We start from the raw sequence: 27842 nt of genomic DNA, 5'->3' as shown, positions 1-27842 counted from the left end.
GTTGTTTCACCACTACAACTTCCAGCTTGCCCTGACATCTATTGGCTGTCAGGGCATGCTGAGAGTTGTAGTGGAGAAACTACTGGAGGCACCCTGTGGTGAAAACAGTATGTGTGTTACGGCGATGGTCGCAGCTGCCGCACAACCCGCTCACCCCCCCTCCCTCCCTTCGCCCAACAAAGACTAAAGTGCAGGGTTAAATTCTATCTCACCAAAGAGTCGGGGCCGGCGTGCGAGGCCAGGGAGTCTGCGCACATCCTCATAGTTCAAGGCGCTCACGCTCGCCCCCGTCTGTCTGATTGACAGGCAGGGAGCAAGCGCAGCCTGACTGAATTCGGACCGATGCCCGGCCGGGATCGGTCCGAATTCATCTGTGACGTCACAACAGGCTGCAGACAGCCACTAGGAGGGAGACCCCTAGTGGCCGGATTTCCACATTAAAATAAAGTATTTTAATTACAAAAAAAAAAATAATATTAAAGTATATTAGAAATATGTTGTAGAACATCAGTACTACAACATATTAAAAAAAAAGTTCATGACGATACCCATTTGAATAATAATATAAAAAAGTGGCAGGCTCACAATACTGCATCAGCAGGTAATCTAAGAAAAAAGGTCAGCTTTCCATTGAACACCTGGGAAAGTTGATTTATCCTGTCCAATTGGTCTTTTCGAAGTAAAAATAGCAGAAATTTACAAAGTGCAGACCAGACCCATAATGTGTTTTCTCATTTTAGAAAGTCATTTGGGCTCCCAGCCCACATGAAAAACTTGTCAATAGGCCCCACTGTACCTTGCACAAGCCAATATGTTGGCATACACTGGGCTATGCAGGACCAACTGTACTTTGTATAGACACCTTTAACCCCTTAAGGACCAGGCCATTTTACACCTTAAGGATCAGAGCATTTTTTGCAATTCTGACCACTGTCACTTTAAACATTAATAACTCTGGGATGCTTTTACTTATCATTCTGATTCTGAGATAGTTTTTTCGTGACATATTGTACTTTAACATAGTGGTAAATTTTTGTGGTACCTTGCATCCTTTCATGGTGAAAAATCCCCAAATTTGATGAAAAAAATGAAAATTTAGCATTTTTCTAACTTTGAAGCTCTCTGCTTGTAAGGAAAATGGATATTCAAAAGAAAAATTTTTTGGTTCACATATACAATATGTCTACTTTATGTTTGCATCATAAAATAGTTCATCTAGCTTACACGTGGCGCTTGAGATCAAAGTTCATCTAGCTCACACGTGGTGATTGAGAATGATTCTAATTGGTTGTGTGACATCGCCTAACTAGGAAAAAGCAGTCAATTCTAGTTTTCACAAAGACGTTCAGTCAAAACTAGTTTTCAAAAAGGCATTTAGGCAAAACTAGTTTTTACTAGGGAAAACGAGTTTCCCAAAAAACTAGTTTTAAGTTTGTAAGGCCCCTTTCACACTATAAAGTTACTCCGTTAAAAGACCAGTTATAAACTTCAGTTAGAAAAGCCTTAAAAACTGATGTTAAACGGCCGTTACAAAATCCCATTAAAGTCTATGTGATTTTTTGATTATCCATTAACCTCCTGAGCGGTAATCCCGAGCGTGACTCGGGGTTAATTTTCCCTGCCAGGATCGGTAACCCCGAGTCACGCTCGGGGTAGAATTGCAGAGTTCCCGGCCGGGCTGCACGATATATCGCAAAAGCAATGTGATATAGCGATGCGGCCCCCCGGGAAAACATGCGATTATCTGCTCTGGTCGGCTCCCGTTGCGGGGGCCGGCCAGAGCAGGTAAAGAAAAATACTAAAAGTCAGTGTTTCCCTACCAGGGGGCCTCCAGCTGTTGCAAAACTACAACTCTCAGCATGCCCGAACAGCCAAAGGCTGTCCGGGCATGCTGGGAGTAGTAGTTTCACAACAGCTGGAGGCCCCCTGGTAGAAAAACACTGAGCTAAGTGTAAAAGGAAGAAGTAGTAAAATAAAAAAAAATTTTGCTCACCTAGTCCCGATCCCTGCAGATGCCGTTCCCCTCCGTGCGGTCCGGGGTGTCCTCTCTTCACTATTCATCTTCTAGGACCTTTCACTTTTCAGCCAATCACAGGCCGCAGTGGTGTAAAGCCTGTGATTGGCTGAAGGGGAAAGGGCTTGTTCTGCAGCAAATACACTAGGTTTGAAATCTGCTGGCAAACCTAGTGTATTTGCTGCAGGACAAGGTGACAAGGGGAGGTGGGGGGCGGGGGGGGAAATGTGACAAAGGGGGGAAATGTGACAAGGGGGGAATGTGACAGGGGGGGAATGTGACAGGGGGGGAGGCGAATGTGACATGAAGGGGGGGAATGTGACATGAAGGGGGAGAATGTGACAAGGGGGGAATGTGACTGGGGGGGAATGTGACTGGGGGGGAATGTGACAAGGGGGGAATGTGACAGGGGGGGAGGGGAATGTGACATGAAGGGGGGGATGTGACAGGGGGAGGGGAATGTAACATGAAGGGGGAGAATGTGACAAGGGGAAGAATGTGACAAGGGGGGAATGTGACAAGGAGGGGGGGAGAATGTGACAAGGAGGGGGGAGAATGTGACGGGGGATGTGACAACGGAGAGGGGAATGTGACGGGGGAGATGTGAAATGGGCGGAGGGAGATGTGAAATTCAGTTTAAAAAAATTGTACCGCTTTTGGTACACATTTCCAGACAGAATCATACCGCCAGGGAGGTTAAGACCCGTTATAGCCTGTCATGAATAACTGTCGTTATTTGTGACAGAAGAAAAAACGGCACATGCACTAATTTTTTTTCTGTCAAAATAACAGCCGTTAAATTTTTTACATTGAACTCCATGGCAAACGGATGAACCTTTAACCTGTTGGGGACGGAGGGAATATGGATACGCCCTCGCGTCCCAGTACTTAAGGATGGAGGGCGTACCTGTACGACATCCGCATTTCCGGTCAACGCCGCTCGTTGGGCGGAGATTGGACCGGGATGACTGCTGATATCTATCAGCAAACATCCCGTGGCAATGCCTAGGGGGGTCCAGAGGCCCCCCATGTCGGCGATCGCCACAAATCGCCGGTCAATTCAGATCGGCGATTTGCTGCGATCCGGGCCAATCGGGTCACTGGTGACCCGATCGCCCGGATAATTAGAATGATCGGAGCTGTCAGAGACCGCTCCAACCATCCTAAAAAGGACAGGAGCGAGGTGGCAGTGTTGCCACTTCCTCCTATCCCCTGCCATTGGTCGGTCAGGTTGACGACCAAAGGCAGTTGGGGACGGGGGGGTTAGAGTTCATTTCCCCCGCTCTGCCCACCGATCGTAGTCGGGGCAGAGTGGGGGGGACACTGGCGGCGAGGAGGGGAGCATGGCCGGCTTACCGAACCGACAGAGACGGCGTCCTAGAGCCACGGTGGCATCGACGGCAGCAGGAGGAGTGTGGCCGGAAAGTGCGGTGTGGAGAAGGCTGCAGTGAAGATCGCGGTAAGTGACCTTCACTGTGGCCTTCTAAAAGCCATAGCCTGTCTGGGCATGCTGGGAGTTGTAGTTTTGCAACATCTGGAGGGTCACAGTTTGGAGACCACTGTGTAGTGATCTCTAAACTGTGGTACTCCAGATGTTGCAAAACTACAACTTTCAGCATGCCCTGACTGTCTGGGCATGCTGGGAGTTGTAGTTTTGGACATCTGAAGTGGCACAGTTTGGAGACCACTATACGGTGGTCTCCAAACTGTAGCCCTCCAGATGTTGCAAAAGTACAATTCCCAGCAAGGCCTGACAGTCAGGGATGCTGGGTGTGTAGTTCTGCAATATCTGGCCCTTCAGATGTTGCAGAACTACAACTCCCAGCATGCCTGGACAGTCTGGGCATGCTTGGAGTTGTAGTTTGGCAACATCTGGAGGCTACTTAGCGGTCTCCAAACTGTTCTTCCCCAGTTGTTGCATAACTACAACTCCTAGCATTCCCAGACTGTCCATGCATGCTGGGAGTTGTAGTTCTGCAACATCTGAAGGGCCAGATATTGCAGAACTACACGCCCAGCATCCCTGACTGTCTGGGCATGTTGGGAATTGTAGTTTTGCAACAGCTGTAGGCACACTGGTTGGGAAACATTGAGCTAGAGTCTGTTTCCTAACTAAGTGATTCCAACCCGTGTGCCTCCAGCAGTTGCAAAACTCCAACTCCCAGAATGCACTCCCAACATGTACGGTCTGTCAGTGCATTCTGGGAGTTGTAGTTTTGCCACAGCTGAAGGTTTGGGGCACCCCCCCCCCCTCCCATGTGAACGTACAGGGTACATTCACACGGGCAGGTTTACAGTGGGTTTCCTTCTACAAGTTTGAGCTGCGGCAAATTTTCTGCCGCAGCTCAAACTCCCAGCAGAAAAGTTACTGTGAACCCCCGCATGTGTGAATGTACCCCATATGTGGATGTAAAGTGCTCTGTGGGGGGACTACAATTCTCAGAAGAGAAGGGGCGCCATTGGGCTTTTTGAGAGAGAATTAGGCTGGAATTGAAAGCTATGTGTGTTTACAAAGCTCCCATGGTGCCAGAACAGTGGACCCCCTCCACATGTGACCCCATTTTGGAAACTACACCCCTCACTGAATGTAACAAGGGGTGCAGTGAGCATTTACAACCCACAGGTGTCTGACAGATTTGTTGAACAGTTGTCTGTAAAAATGAAAAATGTAATTTTTCATTTGCACAGCCCACTGTTCCAAAGATCTGTCAAATCCCAGTGGGGGTGTAAATACTCACTGCACCCCTTATTAAATTCTGTGAGGGGTGTAGTTTCCAAAACAGTATGCCATGTGGGTGTTTTTGTTGTTTTTTTTTTTTTTTTTTTTTCTTTACTGTTCTGGCATCATGGGAGCTTCCTAAATGTGACATGCCCCCAAAAACCATCTCAGCAAAATTTGCTCTCCAAAAGCCCAATGTCACTCCTTCCCTTCTGAGCCCTCTGGTGCACCCACAGAGCACTTTACATCCACATATGGAGCATTTCCTTACTTGAGAGAAATGGGGTTACACATTTTGTGGGGCATTTTCTCGTATTACACCTTGTGAAAATGAAAAGTTTGGGATAACACCAGCATTTTAGTATTAAAAATATAATTTTTCATTGTCACGTCCCACTTTATAGAAAGTTTGTCAATCACCTGTGGGGTGTTAAAAGGCTCACTGTACTCCTTGTTACATTCCTTGAGGGGTATAGTTTCCAAAATAGTAGGCCATGTGTTTTTTTGTTTTTTTTTTTGCTGTTCTGGCACCATAGGGGCTTCCTAAATGCGACATTCCCCCCAAAAACCATTTCAGCAAAATTCGCTTTCCAAAAGTCAAATGTGATTCCTTCTCTTCTAAGCATTGTAGTTCGCCCGCAGCGCATTTTACGTCCTAACATGGGGTATTTCCATATTTTTATAATGGGGTCATTTATGGGGCATTTCTAATATGAAGGCCCTTCAAATCCACTTCAAAACTGAACTGGTCCCTGAATTTTTTTGAAAAATTAGAAAATTGCTGCTGAACTTTGAAGCCCTCTGATGTCTTCCAAAAGTAAAAACATGTTAACTTTATGATGCAAACATAAAGTAGACATATTGTATATGTGAATCAATATATAATTTATTTGGAATGTCTATTTTCCTTACAAGCAGGGAGCTTCTAAGTTAGAAAAATGCAAAATTTTCAATTTTTTCATAACATTTTGGAATTTTTCACCAAGAAATGATGCAAGTATCGACAAAAATTTACCAGTAACATAAAGTAGAATATGTCACGGAAAAAGTATCTCGGAATCAGAATGAAAAGTAAAAGCATCCCAGAGTTATTAATGCTTAAAGTGACAGTCGTCAGCATTGCAAAAAATGCTCCTGTCCTTAGGGTTATAATGGGCTCCATCCCCAAGGGGTTAATGTCATCCGTTTGCACCCGTTTTATATCATCAGTTATTACTTTTGAGCATGCTTAGAAGAGGTGACATCAGCAGACTCCTGCAGTGCTGAGGGACTACTACTACTCCCATCATGAAACAGACTTGTTTCCATGATGGGAGTAGTAGTTCTCCGGCTGCGAGAGTCTGCCGGTGGCTGGGGAGGCTACATTAGTGTTTGTACTACTACCCCATCATGGAACAGACTCTGTTCCATGATGGGGGTTGTAGTACAGGGGCTGAGGGATTGATCGCACTGGGTCTCACTTCTGAGACCCGATGCGATCAGAAGTTATTAAACAGTGGAGCGGGCGGCATGCTCCACTCCCCTGCGATGTACGATGTATTTTTACTTTCATTTTTAAATTCCCCGTCGGGAGCCCTGAATGGCCGATATGGAGGAGCCATTCAGGGCTCCCGGCAGGGATTTCAAACTTTTACAGTGTGCCTAATTACTGTATAATCACATTCCCCCTGACTTAAGCATATTCATTTTATTACCCCCATGTGTATATGTATGATTCCCCCCCTGTCTGCAGTCCGATCATCTTCTAGTGCTGTCACAGCGCACAGCAGGGACATGCCATTCCAATCCCTGCTGCTCATCTCCGTATCTGACAGAGGAGCAGCAGACAATGGGGGGACCTGTCTCCCTTGTGCGCTGTTATAGCACTCCATTCCCCGCCGCCGGTACCTGACCTGTCCCCCCTGTGTGCTGCTTTATTCATTCATTTCTCACTGCTCATCTCCGTCGGGTACGGAGATGAGCAGTGGGAAATAGACTGACATGGCTGTGCGCTCTGATTGCACTTGGAGCAGGGCAGCAGCGGGGACGTGTCAGTGACTGGCGGCGGTGAATGAATGAAGCAGCGCACAGCGGAGACAGGTCCCTCCATTCTCCGCTGCTCATCTCTGTCAAGTACGGAGCAGTATGTAATGGAATGGCATGTCCCTGCTGTGCACTGTGACAGCGCTAGAAGATGACTGGGCAGCAGGCAGTGGAGGAACCATACATATACACATGAGGGGAATAAAATGAATATACTTAAGTCAGGGGAATGTGATTATACAGTAATTATGCACAGTGCAAGTTTAAAAACCCTGCCGGGAGCCCTGAATGGCTCCTCCCTATCGGTCATTCAGGGCTCCCAACGGGGAATTTAAGAATGAAAGTAAAAATACATCGTACATTGCAGGGGAGTGGAGCATGCCGCCCGCTCCTCTGTTTAATAACTTCTGATCGCATCGGGTCTCAGAAGGGAGACCCGGTGCGATCAATCCCTCAGCTCCTGTATTACAAACCCCGTCATGGAACATAGTCTGTTCCATGATGGGGGTAGTAGTACAAACACTAATGTAGCCTCCCCAGCCACCGGCAGACACCAGTAGCCGGGGAACTACTATTCCCATCATGGAAACAAGTCTCTTCCATGATGGGAGTAGAAGTAGTCCTGACTGCGGGAGTTTGTAGGCAGAGGTGTTAAAACGGCCATAAAATAACAGTACATGACGGATGTTGTAACGGGTCTTAATGGATGAATATGCCCGTTATTTTGACAGATGTCATTCAGCCGTTAGCACCAGTTATTTCATCCGTTATTATACATTTGTTTCTTAATTATACAATACTGAAAACAGATGTTTAATAACGGATGAATAATCTATATAGTGTGAAAGAAGCCTAACACACACACATATATACACACATATGTATCATCTAATGTAGTTGTGGGGCTTTCTTTAGTGACACTTAGACCTCTGTGATGAGGCTGTGGTGATCTGTTGAGTGAAGTTATCAAAAAGTCACAAATACACACAAGCAGTACCAATAAAAACTACACATCACGAAACAAAATCACCCTCAAACATGGGTATTGTTTTAATAGTATTGAGCCAGAAAATAAGGATATTATGTTAGTTTTACTGTAAAGTGTGCTGCATAAAAAGCAATCAGTTGCAGAATTGCTGTTTTCTTTTCCCTCCCTTCCTCCACACACAGTTTTCTTTGGATAGGTTCACACGGCTGTTATCCCCCGTCCAGATTTTCTCAGTTATTGCTTTCTAAAAGGACCAATCTAACGGATGCAAACTGATGCAAAGGGATGCTATTTAGTGGCATCCGTTTGCATCAGGTTGCATCTGTTAGTATCAGCGATCTAGAGACTCCCACAGCCGGAACTACTACTACTCCCATCATGGAACAGACTCCTTTTCATGATGGGAGTAGTAGATCCCTGGTTGTGGGAGTCTGCTGGTGGCTGGGAGGCTAGATGATTGTTTCTGAGACCCAAGTGCCCCCCTCCCCTGGAAGTACATAGGGTGTTTAACTTTCAATTTAATTAAAAAACCATGCCAGGAGCCCTGAATGGCCGACACCAAGGGGCCATTCAGGGTTCCCGGTGGGGTTTTTAAAGTAATTAGTGAGGATTATGATGAACTACACTGGCAGCCGGGGAAGCATTGTGCTGCGTTCCCCAGCTGCCCTAATGCGCTGCGGGACCATAAGTATAGAAGTGCTGCGGGGGAGGGGGGGGGGGTCAAGATCTATAGCTAGCGCAGCAGGGGGCCAGACACAAAGCGCTATATATCTTGCCCCTCCCCCTGCTGCGCTAGCTATAGAACTTGACGACCCTCCGCAGCGCATATATACACTGCTCAAAAAAATTAAGGAAACACTAAGATAACACATCCTAGATCTGAATGAATTAACTAATCGTGCTGACAACAAAATCACACAAAATATATCAATAAAAATCAAATTTATCAACCCGTGGAGGTCTGGATATGGAGTCACACTCAAAATCAAAGTGGAAAAACACACTACAGGCTGATCCAACTTTGATGTAATATCCTTAAAACAAATCAAAATGAGGCTCAGTAGTGGGTGTGGCCTCCACATGCCCGTATGACCTCCCTACAATGCCTGGGCATGCTCCTGATGAGGTGGCGGATGGGCTCCTGAGGGATGTCCTCCCAGACCTGGACTAAAGCATTCACCAACTCCTGGACAGTCTGTGGTGCAACGTGGCATTGGTGGATGGAGCGAGACATGATGTCCCAAATGGCTCAAATCGGATTAAGGTCTGGGGAACGGGATAGCCAGTCCATAGCATCAATGCCTTCCTCTTTCAGGAACTGCTGACACACTACAGTCACATGAGGTCTAGCATTGTCTTGCATTAGGAGGAGCTAGGGACCACAGCGCAATACTTCCCCGGCAGCCCGTGTAGTTCATCATCCCAATCCTCACTAATGACTTTAAAAACCTCGCCGGGAGCCATGAATGGCGCCTCTGTGCTGGCCATTCAGTGCACCCGGTGGGGTATTTGAAAATGAAAGTAAAACACGCTATGCCCTTTCAAGGGGAGTGAAACATGCCGTCCGTTCCCCTTGTTAATAACTTCTGTTCGCATCGGATCTCAGAAGTGAGACTTAATGCGATCAACCCCTCAGCCCCTGTACTACTACCGCCAACATGGAACAGACTCTGTTCCATGATGGGGGTAGTAGTACAAGCACTAATGTAGCCTCCCCAGACTCCTGCAGCCAGGGAACTACTACTCCCATCATGGAAACAAGTCTATTCCATGGTGGGAGTAGTAGTAATCCCGCAGCACTGCAGGAGTTTGCTGATCTCACTCCTTCTGAGCATGCTCAGATGTAATAATGGTTCAAAAACAGATATTATAAACTGGGTGCAAACGGATGACTTTAAAGGCCCATCCGTTTGCCATAGAATTCAATGTTACATTTTTAATATCCGTTTCTATTCTGTTATTTTTGACGGGAGAAAAAATACTGCATGCAACATCTTTTCCCCGTAAAAAAACAAAACAAAACAGGAAGCAAACGGGTGATAAAAGATTGTAAAAAAATCCCATTGACATCAATGGGATTATTTTACAGCCGTTTGCAACCTGTTTGAAAAGTTATCAAACGGCTTGATAATGGGCATTTATTAACAGGAATAGACATTAATGTGAACAAGCCTTTACGCTGTACATTTTATGGTAAAATGAAAGGCCATGACAAACTATGTGGATGGAAAATAGAAGGATTCTTAAAAGATGAGTAGAAAAAAAATAAAAATTATATATATTTATTTTGCGTGTCCTTTTGCGGTCAAAATGGGCAGTGTCCTTAACCCCTTAAGGACCCAGCCATTTTACACCTTAGGACCCGGCCATTTTTTGCACATCTGACCACTGTCACTTTAAACATTACTAACTCTGGAATGCTTTTAGTTATCATTCTGATTCCGAGATTGTTTTTTCATGACATATTCTAATTTAACTTAGTGGTAAAATTTTTTGGTAACTTGCATCCTTTCTTGGTGAAAAATCCCAAAATTTGATGAAAAATTTGAACATTTAGCATTTTTCTAACTTTGAAGCTCTCTGCTTGTAAGGAAAATAAATATTCCAAATAATTTTTATTTTTATTCACATATACAATATGTCTACTTTATATTTGCATCATAAAATTGACGAGTTTTTACTTTTGCTGCAGAGGGCTTCAAAGTTCAGCAGCAATTTTCCAATTTTTCACAAAATTTCCAAAATCACAATTTTTCAGGGACCAGTTCAGGTTTGAAGTGAATTTGAAGGGTCTTCATCTTAGAAATACCCCACAAATTACCTCATTATAAAAACTGCACCCCCCAAAGTATTCAAAATGACATTCAGTCAGCATTTTAACCCTTTAGGCGTTTCACAGGAATAGCAGCAAAGTGCAGGAGAAAATTCACAATCTTCATTTTTTACACTCGCATGTTCTTGTAGACCCAATTTTTGAATTTTTACAAGGGGTAAAAGGAGAAAATGTATACTTATATTTGTAGCCCAATTGCTCTCGAGTAAGCACATACCTCATATGTCTATGTAAATTGTTCAGCAGGCGCAGTAGAGGGCTCAGAAGGGAAGGAGCGACAAGGGGATTTTGGAGCGTACGTTTTTCTGAAATGGTTTTTGGGGGGCATGTTGCACTTAGGAAGCCCCTATGGTGCCAGAACAGGAAAAAAAGCCCACATGGCATACCATTTTGGAAACTATACCCCTCGAGGAACGTAACAAGGAATAAAGTGAGCCTTAATACCCCACAGGTGTTTCACGACTTTTGCATATGTAAAAAAAAGTAAAAAAATTTCAATAAAATGTGTGTTTCCCCCCAAATTTCACATTTTTGCAAGGGTTAATAGCAGAAAATACCCCCGAAAATGTGTAACCCCATCTCTTCTGAGTATGGAGGTACCCCATAAATTGACCTGAAGCGCACTACGGGCGAACTACAATGCTCAGAAGAGAAGGAGTCATATTTGGCTTTTTGAGAGCAAATTTTGCTCGGGGGCATGTCGCATTTAGGAAGCCCCTATAGTGCCAGGACAGCAAAAAATACCCACATGCCATACCATTTTGGAAACTAGACCCCTTGAGGAACGTAACAAGGAATAAAGTGAGCCTTAATACCCCACAGGGGTTTCACGACTTTTGCATACGTTAAAAAAAAAATAAAAAAATTCACTAAAAGGAGTCATATTTGGCTTTTCAGAGCCAATTTTGCTCAGGGGGCATGTCGCATTTAGGAAGCCCCTATGATGCCAGAACAGCTAAATAACCCCCACATGGCATACCATTTTGGAAACTAGACCCCTTGAGGAACGTAACAAGGGGTACAGTGAGCATTTACCCCCCACTGGTGTCTGTCATATCTTTGGAACAGAGGGCTGTACAAAATTTTTAATTTGCGCAGCCCACTGTTCCAAAGATCTGTCAGACACCAGTGGGGTGTAAATTATCACTGCACCCCTCATTACATTCCGTGAGGGGTGTAGTTTCCGAAATGGGGTCACACGTGGGGTTTTGTTTTTTTAGCGTTTGTCAAAACCGCTGTAACAATCAGCCACCCTTGTGCAAATCACCTCAAATGTACATGGTGCACTCTCCCTTTTGGGCCTTGTTGTGCGCCCCCAGAGCAGTTTGAGCCCACATATGGGGTATCTCCGTATTCGGAAGAAATTGCATTATAAATTTTGGGGGGCTTTTTTCCCCTTTACCTCTTGTCAAAATGAAAAGTATAGGGAACACCAGCATGTTAGTGTAAAAAAATTATTATTTTACACTAACATGCTGGTGTAGACCCCAACTTCACCTTTTCATAAGGGGTGAAAGGAGAAAAAGCCCCCCCAAAATTTGTTAGGCAATTTCTCCCGAGTACGGCGATACCCCATATGTGACCCTAAACTGTTGCCTTGAAATACGACAGGGCTCCAAAGTGAGAGCGCCATGCGCATTTGAGGCCTGAATTAGGGGTTTGCATAGGGGTGGACTTAGGGGTATTCTATGCCAGTGATTCCCAAACAGGGTGCCTCCAGCTGTTGCAAAACTCCCAGCATGCTTGGACAGTCGATGGCTGTCCGGCAATACTGGGAGTTGTTGTTTTGCAACAGCTGGAGGCTCAATTTTGAAAACAGTGGCGTACCAGACTTTTTTCATTTTTATTGGGGAGGGGAGGGGGGCTGTGTAGGGGTATGTGTATATGTAGTGTTTTTTTAATTTTTATTTAATTTTGTGTTAGTGTAGTGTAGTGTTTTTAGGGTACAGTCACACGGGCAGGGGGGGGTTACAGCGATTTTCCCGCTGCGAGTTTGAGCTGCCGCGCAAAATTTGCTGCATCGCAAACTTGCAGCCCGATACTCACTGTAAGCCCCTGCCCATGTGAATGTACCCTGTACATTCACAGGGGGGGGACCTCCAGCTGTTGCAAAACTACAACTCCCAGCATGCACAGTCTATCAGTGCATGCTGGTAGTTATAGTTTTGCAACAGCTGGAGTCACACGGGTTGGGAAACACTGAGTTAGGAAACCGACAATGTTTCCCAACCAGTGTGCCTCCTGTTGTTGCAAAACTACAACTCCCAAACATTCTCAGGCATGCTGGAAGTAGTAGTTCGGCAACATCTTTAGAGCCAGATGTTGCCGAACTACAACTCCCAGCATGCTTGGAGTTGTAGTTTGCAACATCTGGAGGACTACAGTTTGCAGACCACTAATACAGTGGTTCCCAATCTGTGCCCTTCCAGATGTTGCAAAACTACAACTCCCAGTATGCCAAAACTGTCCAGGCATGCTGGGAGTAGTAGTTCTGCAACATCTGAAGGGCCAGATGTTACAGAACTACAACTCCCAGCATGCCTGGACAGTAAGGGCATGCTGAGGATGTGTAGTTTTGCAACATCTGGAAGGGCACAGTGGTCTCCAAACTGTGGACCTCCAGATGTTGCAAAACTACAACTCCCAGCATGCCCAGATGCCAAGGGCTGTCTGGGCATGCTGGGAGTTGTAGTATACAGGGTCCCAATACAGCAATGCATGTCGCTTTACGGCGACGTGCATTGCTGTAAAGGGCCCGACCGCAGCTGAAGATCTACTCACCTGTCGCCGCCATCTTCCTCGCCGGGATCCGGGTCTTCGGGGAAGAGGTAAGTACCGGGGCCGGTCCCCAGCACTCCTCCGTCCCCCGCCGCGTCCTCTGGTCTTCCTCCCGTCCTCTCCGACCTTCCAGGGGCCGGGCAGGACGGGAGGAAGTAACCGCCCCCCCCCCCCCTGCGATTGGTCGGTTAACTAACCGAAGAATCGCAGGGGTTCGGAGGAGGTGGCAGGCTTGCAGCCGGGATCATGCGAAATTACCGGGCGGTCGGGTCCCAGAGACCCGATCAGCCCGGTATCGCCGCAGATCGCAAGGGCGATTTCCCTTGCGATTTGCGGCGATCGCCGACATGGGGGGCCTACATGGGCCCCCTCGGCGTTTGCCCTGGATGCCTGCTGAAGGATTTCAGCAGGGATCCGCTTCCGATCTCCGCCGGGTGAGCGGCGGAGACCAGGAAAAGACCATGACGTATGCATACGTCATGGGTCCTTAAGACCCAGGGTGTGATGACGTATGCATACGTCATGGGTCCTTAAGAGGTTAAGTAGTTAAAGATAGCCTAGTTGTACTACATTGGGAGACTACTGATTCCAATAAATGGCCGTATGTAATAACGTGAAGGTGGACAAACTCCTTTTGACAATCTTGCAAGATTATCAGTAATCCTAACAAGGCTGCAGTCAGTAAAACATGCATTGTCTAATATTATACAAGTAATACTCTCATACCTCAGAACGTGGGCTCCATAGTCTGACAACAGGATCAATGCCACTTGTAGCCAAGAAGCAGTAGCTTGGATGTGGTTGTAGACAGTTAACAATGGATTCATCACCTTGGAGGACCCGGATCAGAGCGCAAGTTTCCTTTTCCCAGATAAAGAACGAGCCATCATCTGAACCACTTACTATGTACTGTGCATTACTAATAAAACCAGAAGAGGAAATGTTGAAGTTAACAGAAAATCTATATATTGTGGGGGATCAAAGTATATTATTGAGGACATAAAGTAAATTATGTTTGAACAAGCATTAATTTACATAAATCTTTCCTTTCTATACATGTGACTTACTACCAGCCACCCAACAAAATGGTCATTAATGTCTGCTCTGCACACCAGTCAAATGTTCCTTGTTTGGCTGCCAACCATCTTTAACCAGCTATCTTCAGCATTGATGCTGATTTGGGTCATAGTAAATACCTGGACTGGCAAGGGAGGGAATGAAAAGTACCACTACCACCAAACTGCTTTTCATTACATAAAAGACCAGGCCCAAAAACAGACTTTACCAAAGTCCTCAACAGCTATGGTCTGCCAAGGATTTCAACTATCCTGGATTTCCCATATCTTACCCAGCTTTCCCTGGATGAGATACGAGCTTCCTGAAACCTTGTAGCTACATATGAAAGGTACCCTGGCAAAATATAGCGGTCCCTGACCACCATTACTGTCTCAACATATATATATATCAAATAAATATATAATTTGCTGTAAAGATACCTGAAATATGACAATACTTTACAAATAACTTTACAACTGCAGGTAATACAACTATCACAGTGATAGGCTATAGTAAAAAAAAAAAAAAAAAAGCAAAGAGGACAGTAGTCTTACCTTCCCATAAAGCTAGCTTCTTTTATGTCTGTAGTGGTGTTACAGTGACCACAATATCTATGCTTATAGTCCAAGCTTTTTTCTCTAAGCAGCAGCTCATCTTCTGAGAGAGAATCCTTCCTTCCTCCAGATTGCAGGCGAACAGAGCCTCCTTTTTTATCATCTTCTGTCCAGGAGATACAGATAAGAAGAATTTGTCTCTGCTTAAACCTGTCGGATATTTGTTGTCTTAAGCATACTGAAGCTGGCCCTGCTAAATATTTCAAACAACCGTTCTGAAAAACTTATGGTCCACAGTTAATCTGTGTAGACTGTTTTCTGTCTTCGTCTGTTACCTGAGTCAGGTTTCTACCTTGATCTGTAACCTGGCCTGGACTTCTATTGATGGGTACACATATGGTTTGGCACAAATTACTTTACAAGGACTGAACTGGACAATAGCTAACAAAACCCCCCAGAAAATGAGAATGTGTTTTAAACAGACATTTGCCATAGGTTGGTTTCTTATAAAGTCTTTTGTGCAGTAAAAAAAAACAGTGACCAAACAAGTGGCCAAGACGAAAAACTAGTCATAATACTATAGGTCAATATTAAATGTAGTGCAGCCAGAAATTGAGCTTTTATTCTACTGTGTTCCAATGTCTCTTTAGAGGACAAGCCCTGTAAAAGCTATGCTCAGTTACAGCCTTACAGAGAATGAGACTGCAGCTGCTTGTCCCCTTTCTGGCGCTATATTACATTATTGTAACAAAGGAGACCAGATGGGTGCCACACAGTGTCATCAGTTACCCATTGTGGGGGAAATGTAAACTACATGGCAGTTAAAAGCTCTTAAGTTTCTTTTTATTGATTCTTGGTGACCGATGCCAGACAGTGGCATCTGTAACCCATATTTGCCCATCGTAAAAAAAAAAAAAAAAAATGTATATATAGATATAGGGGAATATGCAAATTAATTAATGAGCTGATTTGCATATCCTCCTACCCAGAATGCCTGCAGAGTGCTTAGTGGCCCTTGAAAGCTCCGTCACACCAGGAGTGGTGAACTCTCCCTGAGTTAAATACTCATCCCGTTTAGTTAATTAGTATATATATATATATATATATATATATATATATATATATATATATATATATATATATATATATATATATATAGTGATGGAAAAGCATAGTCTATTAAGGCATTTAATTGCGTTTTGTAGTATCATGACATAGAATGGCCAGAGGAAGGTCAAAGGGACATTGGCCCCTTGAGCAATTTAACCCTATAAGTTTAGAGTGTGTGTTGGTCATATATAGAGATGAGCGAACTTACAGTAAATTCGATTTGTCACAAACTTTCCGGTGCTCCGGTGGGCTGGAAAAGGTGGATACAGTCCTAGGAGACTCTTTCCTAGGACTGTATCCACCTTTTCCAGCCCACCGGAGCACCTGAAGGCTGAACTAATTTACGCAGGAAAAGTAATCAACTGCCGAGCGGAGAAGTTCGTGACGAATCAAATTTACTGTAAGTTCGCTCATCTCTAGTCATATACTCTAGACATATGGACATACTTACAGGAACAAGTAAAAAGCAAAATGGCAAAACTATCAGAAAATGGATATTTAGAAACATGCAAGACTTACGATTTTCATTTTTGGAGAATAGGGCAACCCTTATGTCCCTGTCCAGAGCATCACATGCACTGCTTTGGGCTTGTTCTGGAAACTTTGTTTTAAATTCCTCTAAACAATCTAGTGCTTCAGCCACATAGCGCAGCTCAAACAGGCAGCGTGCCAGACGAAAGTGTGCTTTTAAATGGGCAGGATTCAGTGCCAGTGCTTGCAGGCAGTCTCTCAATGCATCATAGTGATCCCCATCCCTAGTATTATAATAAAAACACAAGAGAAGGCATCAGATAAAGCTCTGCTCTACTCTAACCATCTAATTGCAGCATCTATTCTACTCACCACTTTCGTTTCATGTATGCTGCAGCCCGATTCCCAAACAACATAGCACTGCGAGGCGCCCTCTGCATGGCTTGGCTATAAAGTTCAATTGCCTGGCTCCACTGCTGACGAGCAAAAGCATCATTAGCTTTCTGCTTTACTTTTTCCAGATGTGGTGGAAGATCATTTGTTGACCTAGGAAAAAGTCAATGAAACAAATGGGAATTAGAAAATGGATGAGGAAGGGAAAAGTGAAGAATCTTTGGCCCTAGCACATTCGCCTACTGAGGAAGGGGTCGTTTTTAGCACCCTGAAACGCGTCTAGGCTGATATCTAATCTGAACAGAGCACAATTTGCACGCACCACCTAGACTGAAGCCGGACCAGAACTTTGTGCACCACTTGCTGCATTCATCAAACATCCTCTCCTACTGAGCGCATTACCAACCTGCTGCCTGCACTACCAGAACCCAGCCACGATCTCTCCAGCGAAGGTCAGATACACATCCAGGTATTTGCCGATACCACGGACCGTTCCCGAGAGAGTCTCCTGCCGGAGCCCATATCCATCCAGGCTCTCACGCCAGGATTGCTGCAGCCAACACAAGAATTTCAACTATCGGCCCGTCGCAGTACGGGACCAGCAGCCAGGGTGAGGTTGAACTTTACATTTGTCTAACAACTGTGGGCAGCTTTTTATACACCTATACATCAGTCCATCAAGTGACTTTGCCTTTTCCATTACAAGTGCCGGACTATCAGCCCTTTTTTATTCATCATAGGTGCCGGACTAATAGTAGACTCCGGATCATTATATATCGTTGAAAAATTGCATTTGTTTTTTACATCTATAGATTATTCTATATTAGGTGGTTGCTATACATATATTCATATTTTCTAAATCTGTCATTAGGGCCCAATGACAGTTTAAGATAACATTGACATTGCTCTGATATTTTTAACCATTTAGGTTTTTATTGTTTTAATAAAATCTGCACTTTTTTTCAAAACTTTATGTCTCAAACAATTATTCACTGTGTACCCTAGGGTAGTATTCTTGAGGTGTGGTTAATCTTTGTTTTAGTTTTTACCCATTTGGATTGGTGGGGATCAATCCTTTAACCACAATAACCTCGAATACCTGGTTGTGAGCTGCACACATTTTTCTAATTTGACATTCAGAAAGTGTTTTAACCCTTTAGGTGTTTCACAGGAATAGCAGCAAAGTGAAGGAGAAAATTAAAAATCTTCATTTTTTTACACTCGCATGTTCTTGTAGACCCAATTCTCGAATTTTTGCAAGGGGTAAAAGGAGAAAATTTTTACTTGTATTTGAAACCCAATTTCTCTCGAGTAAGCACATACCTCATATGTCTATGTCAAGTGTTCGGTGGGCGCAGTAGGGGAAGGAGCGACAAATGGTTTTTGGGGGGCATGTCACCTTTAGGAAGCCCCTATGGTTCCAGAACAGCAAAAAAAAAACAAAAAAAACACATGGCATACTATTTTGGAAACTAGACCCCTCGGGAAACATAACAAGGGGTAAATTGAACCTTAATACCCCACAGGTGAATAATGACTTCTGCATATGTAAAAAAAAAAAAAAATAATTAAAAAAAATGTTTTTTTTTTTACCTAAAATGCTTGGTTTCCCAAAAATTTAACATTTTTAAAAAGGGTAATAGCAGAAAATAACTCCCAAAATTTGAAGCCCAATTTCTCCCGATTCAGAAAACACCCCATATGGGGGTGAAAAGTGCTCTGCTGGCGCACTACAGGTCTCAGAAGAGAAGGAGTCACATTTGGCTTTTTGAAAGCAAATTTTGCTCGGGGAGCATGCCGCATTTAGGAAGCCCCTATGGTGCCAGGACAGCAAAAAAAAAAACAAAAAAAAAAAAAAACACATGGCATACCATTTTGGAAACTAGACCCCTCGGGGAACATAACAAGGGGTAAAGTGAACCTTAATACCCCACAGGTGTTTCACGACTTTTGCATATGTAAAAAAATAATATTTTTCCCAAAAATGTTTACATTTTTAAAAAGGGTAATAGCAGAAAATACCCCCCAAAATTTGTAACAGAATTTCTCCCGAGTACGGCGATACCCCATATGTGACCCTAAACTGTTGCCTTGAAATACGACAGGGCTCCATAGTGAGAGCGCCATGCGCATTTGAGGCCTAAATTAGGGACTTGCATAGGGGTGGACATAGGGGTATTCTACGCCAGTGATTCCCAAACAGGGGGCCTCCAGCTGTTGTAAAACTCCCAGCATGCCTGGACAGTCAGTGGTTGATTTGCAACAGCTGGAGGCTCCGTTTTGGAAACAGTGCCGTACCAGACGTTTTTCATTTTTATTGGGGAGGGGGGCTGTGTAGGGGTATGTGTATATGTAGTGTTTTTTACTTTTTCTTTTATTGTGTGTTAGTGTAGTGTAGTGTTTTTAGGGTACAGTCGCACGGGCAGGGGTTCACAGTAGTTTCTCGCTGGCAGTTTGAGCTGCGGCAGAAAATTTGCAGCAGCTCAAACTTGCAGACGGATACTTACTGTAAACCTCCGCCCATGTGAGTGTACCCTGTACGTTCACATTGGGGGGGGGGGAACATCCAGCTGTTGCAAAACTACAACTCCCAGCATGTACAGTCTATCAGTGCATGCTGGGAGTTGTAGTTTTGCAACAGCTGGAGGCACACTGGTTGTGAAACACCAAGTTTGGTAACAAACTCAGTGTTTTGCAACCAGTGTGCCTTCAGCTGTTGCAAAACTACAACTCCCAGCATGCACTGATAGACCGTACATGCTGGGAGTTGTAGTTATGCAACAGCTGGAGGCATACTACTTTGGCTGGGGATGCTGGGGATTGTAGTTATGCAACAGCTGGAGACACACTGGTTTGCTACTTAACTCAGTGTTTCACAACCAGTGTGCCTTCAGCTGTTGCAAAACTACAACTCTCAGCAGTCACCGACAGCCAGCGGGTATGCTGGGAGTTGTAGTTATGCAACCAGCAGATGCACCACTACAACTCCCAACATGCACTTTAGCTGATTGTGCAAGCTAGGAGTTGTAGTTATACAACAGCTGAAGGTACACTTTTCCATAGAAAAAATGTGCCTCCAGCTGTTGCAAAACTATAAGTCCCAGCATGCCCATAAGGGAATTCTGGGAGTTGTGGTGGTCTGCCTCCTGCTGTTGCATAACTACAGCTCCCAGCATGCCCTTTTTGCATGCTGGGAGCTGTTGCTAAGCAACAGCAGGAGGCTGTCACTCACCTCCAACTGCTGCTCCCGCACACATGTCAGTCCCCCATCGCCGCCGCCGCTCCTGGGGCCCCGATCCCAACAGGGACGCCAGGGGATCGGGGTCCCCAGCTGCCGGGATCCACTTCTCGCACCCGCTCACGTCCTCCAGAAGAGGGGCGGAGCGGGTTGCGGGAGTGACACCCACAGCAGGTGCCCTGATTGGTCGGCCGGTAAACCGGCCGACGAATCAGGGCGATCGTGAGGCGGCACCAGTGCCACCTCACCCCTGCTGGCTATGGCTGTTCGGGGCCGTCAGAGACAGCCCCGATCAGCCAGCAATTCTGGGTCACCGGGTCACTGGAGACCCGATTGACCCGGAATCCGCTGCAGATCGCTGGGCTGAATTGTACATCATGACCTCCCTGGGCGATATGCCGCAATGCCTGTAGAACGATTTCAGCAGGCATCGGGCACCGGCTCCGCTCCAGCTGGCTGCAGGGGGCCGGGAAAACTGATGACGTACTCATACGTCATGAGTCCTTAAGGACTCAAAGGAGACGTATGAGTACGTCCTCAGTCCTTAAGGGGTTAAAAACTACAGATCATGGCAATAAAAATGAGCCCTCATACAGCCCCATATTCTGGAAAATTAGAAAGTTAAAAGGGGTAAGAAATGCAATACAGCAACACCCTGTAAGGCGACAGATGTTCTTTACACATTTTGGATTAAACAAGTCCAATTTTGCACCAAAAAAACTTAAACGACAATTCCTGCAAACAAGACTGGGATACATTTTGTGATGTGACAGATTGATGAGAATTTGTAGTAAGTCTTTAGTTGTAAGTGTTGTCAATGGAGAAGTTATAAACATATGCAGCAATAACTAGCAAACAAACAGAAAGGTAAGACTGTAGTGTTCTCACCCGACCACGTTCTTAGCATCACTCACACGGATCCCATTACTGTAAAGATGGAGTCCATTGGTCGAGGTCTTGCCATTCTGGATTTCTGGAGAGGCAAAACTCACTTTGTTTAGTTGTTTCCAAGCAATAAGGCAATATATAAGTTATTGTACTAAAGTAGACTGTGATAATATAATTGAATCAGATTCTGGTAATAAAATGAAAGTTTCTCACAAGGTATTTATGGTTATGCTCACCTCCAGATGCATGGTGAGATTTAGGTAGCAGGAATGTACAAGGTCTTTGCTTGAAAGTAAGGTCAAAGAGGTAAACCTAGAAAAATATGACAAGTCATTGCAAACACACTAAAGAAAGAAAAAATCAATTTGCTCCATATAATAATCCACTCTTCTATATGTACTTGGATACTGTTGCCTTCTCTGCATTATTACGTATATATTTTAGTATGACTTTAAGACACTGCAACAGTCCATTTCACAGCACAATGACCGGCATTTCTGGGTTTCGTTTTTTAGAGTAATGTGGTAGATACCTTGCTAGAGTGAAGCAGTGTGTAGCATAGCTGCTGCCTCTGTGAGTCATGAGTCCTGCTGCACATTCACAATAATTCACACAGCACTAAGCAATGAAAAACACGGAATCTAGTGTGGGGAAAAACTATGGCTGCTGAGCTCAGTGATAAGAAGATGACAAATTTAAAAAGTAAGTGGGCTTCATGAAAAAAAAAAAATCATATCAACATGGATATCAACTTATAAATTGCCAATTAACCCCTTAAGGACTACGCGTTTTTTCAGTTTTTGCACTTTCATTTTTTCCTCCTTACATTTTAAAAATCATAACCCTTTCAATTTTGCACCTAAAAATCCTTATGATGGCTTATTTTTTGCATCACCAATTCTACTTTGTAATGACATCAGTCATGTGAACCAAAAATCTACGGTGAAACGGAAAAAAAATCCTTGTGTAACAAAATTGAAGAAAAAACGAAATGTTTTAACTTTTGGGGGCTTCTGTTTCTACGCAGTACATTTTTCTGTAAAAATGACACCTTATCATTATTCTGTAGGTCCATACGATTAAATAAATAACTAAATAAAAAATAACTACATGCACGAAAATATATGCGTTTATCTTCTGAATTTATGCGTCATCTTCTGACCCCTATTACTTTTTTATTTTTCCACAAGCAGGGCAGTATGTGGGCTCATTTTTTGCACAATGATCTGAAGTTTTTATCGGTACCATTTTTGTTTTGATCAGAATTTGTGATCGCTTTTTATTTATTTTTTTATGGTATAAAAAGTGACCAAAAATACGCTATTTTGGACTTTGGAATTTTTTTGCGCGTACGCCATTGACCGTGCAGTTTAATTAACAATATATTTTATGGTTCGGACATTTACGCACGGGGTGATACCACATGTTTGTTTTCATTTTTATTTACACACTTTTTTTATGGGAAAAGGGGGTGATTCAGATTTTTATTAGGGAAGGGGTTAAATCACATTTATTAACTTTTTAAAAACTTTTATGCAGTGTTATAGCTCCCTCTAGTGGCTAAAAAAACAGCAGTGACTGTTCTCTTCCACTTTTCAATGCATTGCCATAGGAAAGCATTGATCAGTGTTTTCTGCACTTGATTGCTCAAGCCTGGATTTCAGGCTTGCAGCAATCAAACGCCGATCGGACAGCTGGGAGCAAGGCAAGACAACTCCCGCTGTCCTGTCAGCTGTTCAGGATTCACCGCGGCAATCCCGAACAGCACCGCTGAGCTAACCGGCACTGTATTCTCCCGTTTTAGATGCCTAAAGGTTAAATACCGGACATCAGCCCGATCAGCGATGTTCGGTATTAGCCGCGGGTCCTGGTTGCTGATAGCAACCAGGACCTTGCAGATACAAAGCGCGCTAAGCTTCTGAGCGCGCTTCACAGATCGGGAGCGGCCACAGGACGTAAATATACGTCCATGGTCGTTAAGGGGTTAAATGGCCAATATTACACCAATGAGTTGTTGCACATCCCATTAGAAATCCATTTACAATAACATGGAGGTTAGGCCAGGGGCGGACACAGACAGCAGAGGGCCCCTGTGCAAAGAATGTGTCTGGGCCCCCCCAGCACTGTGCCCCCTCATGTACCTAGACCCCACCTGAGTGCCCCATTTACCCCGCGTGTGTAATGTCGCCACCTGCCTCGTCCAGCACAGATCTGGGTGCAGCAGCCCACAGGTGGATGGAACGGCTCCTGAGGTGGGCTTCGGGGGGCCCCTGTCCCTCTAAGTGTGTGGCCCAGGCCCGGGGAGTATCCCCCTTACACTTGCACCCTTGGACTTAGCATGACACCCCTCGGCGCCCCGCTCCAGCTACCCGGGCAGCTCCTGGCTCCATAGTGATAGAAGTGACTTACAAGCAGGGCTGGACTGGGATCGGAAATAGGCCCAGGCATTTTAAAATAAGAAGACATTTTTATGGTGGGGGTCTAACTCATGGAACCCCCACCAATCACCTCAGTTCAAGTGCCTCCCCAGATGTTGGAAATCTGCAACTCCCATCACGTCTGAAGAGCCTCAGGAATCATGGAAGTTGCCGTTTTGCAACAGCTTGAGAGCCACAGATTGGGTTACAGCGTCTCCCATCATAACAACAGAATTTACTGTGACTACAGCTGATGGGACAGTCAGGAAAATACACAATGATATCAGTTACCTGAGTGACGTCTTCTCTGTTGTCTTTACTTTTCTTCCTCGTCTGGTCCAGACACCAGGATGTCCTGCATCTTCTCTGCAGTGTCTGACACCTGGACATCAATGCTTCCTTAATTGGTCAGTATATCCTCATCCTCTGTATGAAGACAATAAGCATTATATTTCTGCCAACCACTGTACCCCCTGAATATAATACTGCCAACCCCTGTACCCCTGAATATAATACTGCCAACCACTGTACCCCCTGAATACAAGATCTATCATACATACACACAAACACACATATCTATCATACATATATACACACATCCCTCCCTCTTCCTCGCTTTCCTTATCACGCATACTCCTCATCCCATCCTCGGTCTCCTCCCCCACTCCATCATTCGTCTTCTCATCACCTCAAACCCTATCCTCGGTCTCCTTATCACCCCATACACTCCATCCTCAGTCTCATCACCCCATATACCCCAAGCTGGGTACTATATGGCAACCAAATCTGGTGATCAGTCTGCTCCCGCCCACTAATAATTATCACTACACCCCTGACCCCCCCCCCCCCCCTTCTGGTTCTCCTTATAATCACTACACCCCTGACCCCACTTCTGGTTCTCCTTATAATCACTACACTCCTGACCCCCCTTCTGATCCTCCTTATAATCACTACATTCCCCCATTGCATTACACTAACACCCCCCCCCCCTGTCTTGTTCGTCATCCTTACAATCCCCTGACGACCACATCACCACATTATCATTGCAAGCAGCACCCCCGCCCGGTCCTCATTACATTACTACCCCGTCATTCTCCCTCCCGGTCCGTACCCGATCGTTGTCTACTCACCAGCCTGCAAGCTCTGTGATGCGGCGGTGTGAGGCGGGAGGATCAGCTGTTTCTGCCGGGGCCGTGACACATCAGGGGCTTGGAACAGACGTGCGTGCCTGCGCGGGGGAACGTCTGTTCCAATCAGCCCCTGGCCTGTCCGTCTCGCCGGCACCGATAAAGATAAATAAGTGCTGGCAGCAGCAGGCCCGGGACCTGTTGCTGCAGCATATAGTTTGAAATAGTGGCAGGGGGCCCAGGCTGTGAGGCCTGACCTCTATGGCTGAGCCACTGGGCGGGCCCCTAACATGCTGGGCCCCTATGCAGCTGAATTTGCTGCACAGGCGGTATGTCCGCCCCTGGGTTAGGCCACCTTTTGTTTCTATAAAAGCCTCCATTTTTCTTGGGAGGCTTTTGCAGAAAATGGAATGAGTCTGTGGGAATTTGTGCCTTTTCATAAAAAAACAAAAAACTGATGCTGAACACTTAAGGACATTGGTGTACCTGCACGCCCTAATCCTGCTCCCATTATATGAAACATGCTCAGGAGATGAGCATGCTTTATACCGGGTGGGTCCTGATTGCTATCAGCAGCCGGGACCTGCGGCTAATGCCAGACATTGCTGATCGGTCCAATGCCCAGCATTAATCATTTAGATGCCACAATCTAAGAACAGCAATGTTTAGTGTTTGCAATCTAAAAAAAATAAAATTTTAAGTGTGTGTAAATTTCCAAACTATTTACATAACATTAAACTGCATGGTCAATGGCGTGCAGATAAAAATACATAATTATGTATATTTGGTCACTTCATATACCAGAAAAAAAATCAAAAGCGATCAAAAAGTCCCATCAAAAATGGTACCTATAAACAAGGTATAGGCATCAGAAGAGGACAATTTTAAGCCTACTAATTTTTCACACAAAAAGTTATAAAGTAGTAAAACAAAACAAAACCTTACCTATGTACATTTGGTATCATTTTAATCGTATGGACGTAAAGAATTTAGATAAGGTGTCATTTTTACCAAAACGTACACTGTGTAGAAATGCCAGCCCCCAAAATTTACAAAATGTATTTTTTTTAAATTTTAACTTACAAATATTTTTATTTTGTTTCACTGTAGATTTTGTGGTAAAATGAATGATGTCATACATGGTGGTGTAAAAACAATGGGTCTGTAGGTGGAAAAATGAAAGCATTCTCACTATTATAAAGGCAAAAACAAAAAAAACAGATGTCCTTGAGGTGTTAAAAGTTTTATCTCTTAGTTGGCATTACATATTTTCTTACAGGAGGTCAGTGGAGTTTATGTCAGGGCCCAGTCCAGGGCATTATGTTCCAACACACCAAACCATGTCCAAATACATCTTTATTTGTGCACGCCTTTCCCAAACTGTTTTATTTCGTAGCACTAATGTTACCCTTCACTGGAAATAAAGAATCTTTACCCAAAGTCAAACCCACAAAGACGGACCCATTCTGTTTGCTATTGAACTATTGCCAATCTGTTTCAGGACAGAACCTGTCTGGTTTGCCCATAGCAACTAATCACAGCTCAGCTTTCATTTAACCAGAACTTGTTAAAGGGGAACTCCGGTGGAAAAAACATTTCAAATTACCTTGTGCCATAAAGTGAAACAGATTTGTAAATTACTTCTATTAAAAAATCTCAACCCTTCTAGTACTTATCAGCTGCTGTATACTACAGATATACTTCAGTGAAATTTGTGAAGTTATTTCCAGTCTGACCACAGTGCTATGGGCATCAGGTGTCAGCAGAGAGCACTGTGGACAAGACAAAAAAGAAGTGGTCAAGACAAAAAAGTGGACAAGACAAAAAAGAAGTGGTTTTTGCCGTTTTCTGGATCAACACAATAGGGTTTTAGGTTGAACTTCATGGACTCTTGTATTTTCTGTCAACCTCAAACTATGTAATATGAAACAGGAGATGGGATGTCTATGGGAAAACCAGACAGACTTCATATAGATTGGAAATCTGGGAATATACACTTCGATTCATCTATCAGTCCAATGTTGGGCAAGCTTTACACCATTTCGGTCAACCAAACAAACCTATCAAATGATGCCACAGGCGGATGATTGACTCTTCCAAAGGCTCTTTTTGTACTCAGAAGTGGTTTTTATATGCCATGAACTTTAGATACAAGTTTTTTTAAATGATAGGGACACTAAAGATACATGATGCTCAAAAAAATAAAAATAAAATAAAGATGGGAAACGTTTCAAGAGCAGTACTGATTGGTAAAGGTATTACAGACTCTTAACTACAGGCAATTCAATAACCTGAGGAGGTTGTGCTGAGAAGGAAAAACACTTATAATAGCATGTAGTGTCTGCTGCCACTCTGATTTATGTATCATCATATACTCGTTTTGCAAAGAAACAGTGAAAAAAAGGGGCACTGTCTGGAGTGCTGTTTAGGAAAAAGCAAATGAAACCCACCGTCTTGTGTTGGGTGTCCCACCTGATCCGCTGGACTGATCCCACGGAACAAACGAGACCCCGTGACGGTAGCGCAGTGGTTAGGATAAGTGCAATATGCAGCTCACTTTCCCAATTTCCGTATCCACAGGGGTACGGAAAAGTAGAAGTGGAGTGAATGGGAAAAAGGAGGGAATTGGGTGGAGCGCTTCTGCTGGAAATGACGGGACTTGGAATGCCACGATAGCACAGGGCGATGTTTATTAAAAAAAAAATTGGACAACGCGTTTCGGCGCAGGCACGCGCCTTCCTCAGGTCCACAGAGCAATCAAGTTGGTGCCACCAACAGCACAGCCACACACCCCAGGATGCACCAACTTGATTGCTCTGTGGACCTGAGGAAGGTGCGTGCCTGCGCCGAAACGCGTTGTCCAAAATATTTTAATAAACATCGTCCTGTGCTATCGTAGCGTTCCGAGTCGTGTCATTTCCAGCAGAAGCGCTCCACCCAATTCCCTCCTTTTTGCCATTCACTCCACATATACTCGTTTGGGAGATTATAGCCCTCCTCTTTGGATTATAGTGTGCTCTCTTGCTGGCACTGCCACTGTAAGCATGTACTGCATACAGAAGAAAGCTTCCTTATTTATTGACAAATAAAAGAATTACTTTTTTTACATGTCAAATAAGTTTTTTAAAGTTCATCTTCTTGTCAGAGTAAGGTTTTTCTGCAACAAGTACACTGTCTAAGCCAGCAAGAGAGCACTCTATGCTCCAAAAGAAGTGTGCTATATTCTCTCACATG

At 44.4% G+C, this 27842-nt stretch overlaps 1 protein-coding gene across 4 annotated transcripts in view; it reads right to left on the bottom strand.

The window, feature by feature from the left end:
• WDTC1 (WD and tetratricopeptide repeats 1) overlaps window positions 1–27842 on the bottom strand; it is a 77983-nt gene that overhangs the window by 1576 nt on the left and 48565 nt on the right. For 3 of the 4 annotated variants that reach the window (XM_056557387.1, XM_056557389.1, XM_056557388.1), the window contains exons 10-15: window positions 21301–21376; window positions 21065–21149; window positions 16918–17091; window positions 16594–16829; window positions 14965–15130; window positions 14081–14273 (exon numbers count right to left, since the gene is read on the bottom strand). In XM_056557387.1, the coding sequence (XP_056413362.1) occupies window positions 14081–14273; window positions 14965–15130; window positions 16594–16829; window positions 16918–17091; window positions 21065–21149; window positions 21301–21376 (930 nt within the window). The remainder of the gene's footprint in view (window positions 1–14080; window positions 14274–14964; window positions 15131–16593; window positions 16830–16917; window positions 17092–21064; window positions 21150–21300; window positions 21377–27842) is intronic. The other variant, XM_056557390.1, reaches the window with a different exon arrangement.

Source organism: Hyla sarda, chromosome 2 (assembly GCF_029499605.1).
Source record: "Hyla sarda isolate aHylSar1 chromosome 2, aHylSar1.hap1, whole genome shotgun sequence".
NCBI classification, from domain to species: Eukaryota; Metazoa; Chordata; class Amphibia; order Anura; family Hylidae; genus Hyla; species Hyla sarda.
Note: the sequence above shows the minus strand (reverse complement) of the source record. Positions and strands in the feature narration are given on the sequence as shown.